The following is a 7,761-nucleotide window of genomic DNA, read 5'->3' on the forward strand; positions in this document are numbered from 1 at the left end:
TCTAATACCACTGTTGGGAAATAACCTCCATAATTTCCCTCCACCGTGAACTCAAAAATAGTCACTAGCGGAAATGTGAAAAATAGAAGCACAATGACACAAGAATTTTAGCGTGGAAAACCTTCTTTAAGTGAGAAAGGAAAAAAACCACGGGACCCTTAGGTCTCTTAAAACTTCAACTATATTGATAATGGGAATGCAACAACTTCACCCTTAGGTGGAACTCTCTACAATGTTTTTCTCAATTTGTAAGAAACACTCTCACAAATTGGCTCACTATTTCTCTCACAAGAAAACTCTCTAAGAAACAATTTTCTCTCTTGAGAAAAACTCTATTTCTCTTGCTTCTTGTTTCTCATGTGGTTGTGTGAATTGAATGCTTGCAAAGGCAAAGGCCCCTTACATGTATGAAGACACTTGTCTTTAGCCTTCCATGCACCATAACAAGTGTACTTTGCAAGGCATGCCACAACAAGTGTATTTTGCAAGACATGCACCATAACAAGTGTACACCATAAACCTTGCTAGATGTCATCAAATGCAACCTTCCATTTTATCAAATGTATGTTTGTCATGTGAAAATGGCTGGACCCACAAATTGCATGTTAATAAAACTTAAAGAACACAATTTCAACTAAATTTTTATTTAATTAAATAAAAGACACACAAAAAATGCTCAAATAAATTGGAGGAAAGATGTTACAAAAAAATTTATGGAAAAAATGTCTTAACAAGCTATCTAACTACCACTAGTATTCATAAATAATATAGCTTTTTTATACACTTCTATCAAGCATTTTTTAAATCTAATTAAATCAATTATCACATTTTGCTTCTTCAAGTACACAAGTTGATTAGCCCATTTACCATCACGAAAAGTTTCTGGATCTTCAATCACTAAACTATCAGCTCCATATTTCCAAGACAAGCTACTTTCATTTGCCCCAACTTTGTACTCAACATATTCCAATCCCAAAATCTTGGTTGGTTTGTTATAATAAGTTTCTGAAGCCCACTCGAGTCCAATAGGCACGATTTGAACCGACACCGAACCTTGTCTAAGAAATAATAAATTTGTTAGGCCTGCACCATGCACCCCTAACATTACATGGCTCGAATGAATCAACCTATATGTTTCGGCTACTGAGGAGTCTTTTGTTGTCTCTAGAACATGTACATTGAACCCTATATCTTCAGCTAACTTGATGACTTCTTCTTGATTCAGAATCACACGAGAATTTCCTTTTCTACCCACCAATGTTAAAAGAGGCCTACTCGTATTAGTATTAGCTGAATACATTGGTGACGTGTCCTTTTTTATATATGCATTTTCTAAAAATGCATGAAAATCAAAGAGAGTTTTAGGGTTTGGTAACAACTTAGGGTTTATGATCAATTGTCCATGTTTTATCAAACCTATGATTGCTGATGGAAAACAATGTGTGGTTGTTAGGTTATTTGTCTTGATGATTATGTGGTGAGGACTAAAAGCAGATAATAAATCAGCATACTTTTTTAACCACCAATCTTTACTATCTATTATTACAAGTATCACATCTTGATCATGAGATAATGAATTGATGGTGATAAAAAGTGGTATGAAAATTTCATTCATATCATGGTAGAAATTTCCAGTGTACCCACTTCCACTAAAAACTAGAGCTGGACTATGATGTGTGACACCACATTGAGATGAATATTTTTGTGGATGTGATGTGAGAGTGAATTCACTAATAGAAGACATTGCATCTTTACTATTTTTGAGAGGATAAGGTTGAATTTTAACATGGAAGTGAGGTTGGGTTCTTGATGGGTTCAAGGTAAAAAGAGTTAATGAAGTTTGGTCTAGAAGGGTTGGACCATTCATGGTACATATATCAAAATCTTCATTAGAACGGTCACATGTGATTAATGTAGTATTAACTTTCAAATCCAAATTTCTGTGCAGGTTTGAGAACATTTGCTTAGTAACATCTGCATAGAAAAAAAATATATAATTGTATATAAAAATAAACAACATACTAATATATAATATTTTAGCTTTTTGTGAATATTTTTTCTATAATTACTAATATCTAATAATTGATTTTTTTTAAAAATAAAATAAAAAATATTTAAATTATAAAGGCAGGGCAAATATAAAATGAAATTATATGAATAAATTATTCTAAAAATACGCTCAACATTAATATGGTTAATGTAGAAAAGTAAAATATTTTTGTAAAAAATAATACAATAAACTTGACCAATAAATTAAAAAGATTATCATACTACATCCTTGACCACTATTATAAAGTTTTTGTTATGATACATACAAGAGTCTGATTGGTGTAGAATAAGATAAATACATAATAGAATATCAAGCAGATAAGATTAGAATATGATATAGACAAGATAAAATTTATTTTATCATGTGTTTGGTTCATAATATATATATATATATATATATATATATATATATATATATATATATATATATATATATATATATAACTGACAAAATTATCCTAACAAGAACATATATTTAATTTGACAAAAAATAAAATTAGTATTTATATTTTTAAAATTTTAATAATTTTTTATTTTTAAATATTCTAACTTTTAATATTTTATAAAGTTAAAAAATTATCCTATGTATTTTTTAAAAATTATATATTAATAGTTTTAATTTAATATTAAATTAATTTAAATTTTTATTTATATTTTGTCAAATTAATTTTTTATTTTAAATTATATTTTATATGGATAAATTAGTAAATCATTTTCTTATTCTATCATGTTGGATTTTAACCCAGCTCATATTCAGAATAACAATTTGAACTATTGAGATAGGATATTATAAATTTCAGAATTAATTTATCTTATATTATTGTGTCAGCAAACATTGAATTGAAATAAGATATAATATATATATATATATATATATATATATATATATATATATATATATATATATATATATATATATATATATATATATATATATATATATATATATATATATATATATATATATATATATATATATATATATATATATATATATATATATATCTTATCATGTCTCTTATTCTGCGCACCATCCATAGATGCCTTTAAAGTTAAAAGTCAATTTTATTTATAATCACAATCAAATGGTCTAATTAATAAATAAGTAAAGGACCACAAATTAAATTATCATTGACTTTACTTCTATTGTGAATATTAATTAACGAAAGCTATCAAACTTGAGTATTGAGTCAAAAGAAAAACTTTAGAATCTTTTATACACTACTAAAAGTTCACTTTTTACTATAATATAATTCAGAAATTGTATACACTTGTGGGTTGTGTGTTTAAGAGGCCATTTCAATATATCAACGAGACTGAAATTTATACTTGGGTCTTTTTAACATACCAGTAACATTTTATTAAAATTAATATATTTTTACCTAATTATTTTAGGTTTTTTAAAATATAAAATTATTTATTAAATTACCGTGATTAATATTTTTTAACACGTATTTGAAATCTAAAATAAAATAAATTCATAAATGTTCTTCTTAATATTTTAGAAAAAAAATTCATAATATAAAAAGCAATGTTGAAATTTCTAAAAATAAAAATAATCAAATATCAAGAATATTACTATAAAAGAGAACTTTAAAAATTTGTTATCTATAAATATAATTTTTAAAATGCTCTTCTCAATATTTTTTTAATAAAATTATAATTAAAAAAGCATTGTAGAAATTTCTAAAATAATTAAATATCAAGTAATTTACTACAGAAGAGAACATAAAAAGTTTGTTATCTATAAATGTAATTTAAAAAAAAAATGCTCTTCTCAATCATTATTTTTATAAAAATAATAACTTAAAAAGCATTGTCAAAATTACCAAAAATAAAAATTATTTTCTTTTTGAACAAAAAAAATAAAAATTATTTAATACCAAGTATTTTGTTATACAAAAACACTTAAAAGTTTGTTATCTATAAATGTAATTTTTAAATTAACCATACACACCTTAAAGAGATGTTATTACTCAATTGCCATGAAAGTTATTCAAACAAGTTAATGATTTTTTTAAAACCATAGAACCAACATAAATCTATCATATGAGTAAAATAATTTGTATATAGCCATCAGGGCCGGCTCTGTGCATGTGCACAGAAGTGCTACAGTAAAGAGCCCCAAATTTAGGAAGGTCTCAAATTTTTGAAATGTGTAGTTTTTTTCCATAAATATTAATTGAAATATATAAAATATTATAATAAATTTAAAAAATGTTACGATAAAAACTCTATACATACAAAAATTGAGATAGATCAAACCTCAAAGTAATTATAATTAAATATATTATTGATTAATACATAATTATATTTTTTTATTTGTCTTTTATTATTATTATTATTATTATTATTATTATTATTATTATTATTATTATATTTTTATTTAAAATTTGAGCTTATTTTTAAAATTAAAACAGAGCTTCTGCGATAATTGGGTCGGCCGTGATAGGCATCTAAGAATTGTAACAATCTAAGAAAAACAATAAGTAATAACAAAATAGAACATACAGAAGTATTAGCACCGCAACATCTTTAGGGTGTACAATAGAGATTATCGCACACGAACTAAAACATGATAGTGTTAAATCGTGATTTAATAAGACCTCTTAAAATATTTATGGTAATTAAACTATAACAAAATAAAAAATAGCTAATCTAGCACCTCTGAAAGTTTAAGACAAACATGTTTAATATAATTGATCAGTATGGTGTTTGTTGATTAATTACCTCGCACAAAAGTTAGCTGGAGAAAGAAGATGAGTCCCAATAGTGCAAACCATGTACCCCATATTGACAATAATACTGTCTTCCCTTCCATCACACCACCCTGAAAGAGAAGAACAAATTATGAATAATTCTTGAAGGATTATTATTTGCAAGGAACTCAATATTTAAATGAATGAAAAGTGGATTTGGATGAATAGATTGAATATCTAAAAGGCAAAGAACTCTTAGTTACCTGATAGCTAGCACTGTGTCTCTGGCTTAGCTTCTCCACATTTGTATCTATATATAGATAAAAAATTGAGAAGGAAAATATAGATATAAATTTGTATGGGCCTAGCACATGGTATTATTGCTTATTTTATTTGTTGGTAATTTGAGTATTATTGTACTCCTTAACAAAAATTTCCAAATATTTATTATAAAATTTTTTCGTTTGATTTAAAAGTTTATATTTATAAATATTTTTTTATAAATTTTAAATAAAAATAAATTTAATTTATATGCCATTTGCATCAAATTTGATAAGGATTGAGTTTTGTAAAAATGTATAATAATAATAATAATAATAATAATAATAATAATAATAATAATAATAATAAATAATAATAATAATAATAATAATAATAATAATAATAATAATGATAATAATAATAAAATTTAATAGTAGTATACTGTCAGTATAAAAAAAAGATTACACATACATTTAAATAAAATATTTTAAAGTGTCAAATCATAAAAATATTTTAAAATTTACACTTAGCGCTTTACATAATCGTTATTGATTGACAGTGTAAAAATAATTTACATGTTTGAACGTTCAATCTTCAGTTTAGAAGAAAAAAAAGGAAAGTTGATTCAATTGATGAGTTAATAGAATTTAAACTTTTTTTCCTGAAAAAGAAATTAGAGTTGTTTTTCTATTGTGTTTTAAGAAAGTCAATACTAATTTTTTTAATAAAGCATATATATATTGAAAAGAAAAGGTGATACAACCAAAAGGAGCTAAAACAGCCCCATAAAAAAAAAACTTATACTTATTCTATTCTTTAAAAAATCGCCTCTAATGATCAATAAAGATTGAGTCATTACCATCGAATTTGCTTTGCATTGAGACCCCTCTATTTTTTTTTAAGTATATATTATTCTTTAAAAAGTCAATATTTGTGCTGTGACCTATATTAGGTTGAATACTATTTATTTGAACCCAAAAATTTCAGTTTGTGAATTTCTATCACTTTATTGGTTAAAAAGAGTTTCTTTTTAAAATATTTTGTTTTTAACAATTTAATTAAAAGTAAGTTATTGAACACTATTTCAGTCGATTTCAAAATTTACGTCCATTTTTATAGAAAAAAGATTTTGTTGAATCCAAGAATGTAAATATTATTAAGTAATATTGAATTATTTTGACTAGTTCAAAACTACTCATTATTTATTGTTTTGGAGTTATATCCCAATAGATGTACGGTGAATTCGTAAGTTAGTTTTATAATAATTGGAAAGGAATGTATTTGAATATAGAGGATAAAGATGTCATTCGAATATGCAACATTTTATTTATTTATATTTAAAAGTGTAACATCTTATTTATTTATATTTAAAAGGTAAAATTTTGGTTATTAAATTATTAGAAAAATGTTATAACACAATAATTATAAATATCAAGAAAACCATTGTAAATTATCGCCAGCATGTTATATTTGTTTTCTTTTTTGAAATTATTTTGAGGTAAGAGATCTCGTAAAGGAAAACTTTAAGGTTTAAAGATTATTTTATAAAATTATTTATATTTATGGCTTAAATAGTCTTTTGGTATCGGTAAGTTGGCGTGTTTTTGATTTTCATCTCTGTATCTTATTTTTTTTGAAAATAATCCCTGAATGTTAAAATCCTTTTGGTTTTAATCGCTAAAGTTAAAATCCGCGGAAAAATCTGCAGGTTTCTTGCAGATTTTTCTTTCAATTTTTTTAGGATTTTAACTTTGAGGACTAAAATCAAAAAAAATTTAACATTCAGGGACCATTTCAAAAAAAAATAAGATAAAGGACAAAAATTCAAAACACGTCAACTTACAGGAACCAAAAACTATTTAATCCTATATTTATCAATCTAAATTTTTTACTTCATTGCGAGGTTCAAATTCTAATTCTTACAAGATATATAAGAACTTATTCACTACTAACTAAATGGATATTTTTTTAACATATTTGATTAGGATAATTAACTATTACTAAAAATACAAATGAATCCTTCAACATATTTCAAATTTTAATATTTATGTCCTTTATAGGATAAAGTTGTATTTAGTCAAAAATCTGAAATATATATATATATATATATATATATATATATATATATATATATATATATATATATATATATATATATATATATATATATATATATATATATATATATATATATATATATATATATATATATAAGGGATATTCTTACTCCAAGAGTAAGTTATTAACACTTACTTCAAATCTGAACCATTGATTATTCTCAATCTAATGGTTAAACATATGAAGTAATTAAATGTGGAGAGAAAAAACTATTACTTATTACTTTTAACCATTAGATTGAGAATAATCAATGATTCAAATTTGGAGTAACTGTTAATAACTTACTCGTGGATTAAGAATATTCCTCCTCATATATATATATATATATATATATATATATATATATATATATATATATATATATATATATATATATATATATATATATATATATATATATATATATATATATATACGAGATACTAAGAGTCATTTGAATAAAACGTGTGTTTTAAAAAGTACTACGGAGACTTTATTATATATATAGAGATTACAATTAATTATATGATATATTCGATCTAGGACTATTATATATGAGAATATTCTTCACAATATATTTACAAATATCAACACTTTCCCTCTAGCTTAAGCATATAAGTCAAATGCACCAAAATTGCCACATATATAATTAGTT

At 23.7% G+C, this 7,761-nt stretch overlaps 1 protein-coding gene across 1 annotated transcript; it reads right to left on the reverse strand.

The window, feature by feature from the left end:
• Positions 1 to 681: 681 nt before the first annotated feature.
• On the reverse strand, positions 682 to 4,877 carry LOC131646524 (xylan glycosyltransferase MUCI21-like). Its single transcript, XM_058916544.1, has 2 exons — positions 4,780 to 4,877; positions 682 to 1,974 (listed from the first exon to the last, which is right to left on the reverse strand). Exons 1-2 carry the CDS (start codon positions 4,868 to 4,870, stop codon positions 740 to 742), a joined length of 1,326 nt encoding a protein of 441 aa, XP_058772527.1. The 5' UTR covers positions 4,871 to 4,877; the 3' UTR covers positions 682 to 739.
• Positions 4,878 to 7,761: the final 2,884 nt, after the last annotated feature.

Source organism: Vicia villosa, linkage group LG2, assembly GCF_029867415.1.
Source record: "Vicia villosa cultivar HV-30 ecotype Madison, WI linkage group LG2, Vvil1.0, whole genome shotgun sequence".
In the NCBI taxonomy this organism is placed as follows: Eukaryota; Viridiplantae; Streptophyta; class Magnoliopsida; order Fabales; family Fabaceae; genus Vicia; species Vicia villosa.

Coding starts and splice junctions, on each gene's coding strand:
- LOC131646524 (XM_058916544.1), bottom strand. CDS start 4,870: ATGGAAGGGAAGACAGTATTATTGTCAATATGGGGTACATGGTTTGCA. Junction 1,975..4,779: donor CCAGCTAACTTTTGTGCGAG/GTAATTAATCAA, acceptor TTTTCTATGCAG/ATGTTACTAAGCAAATGTTC.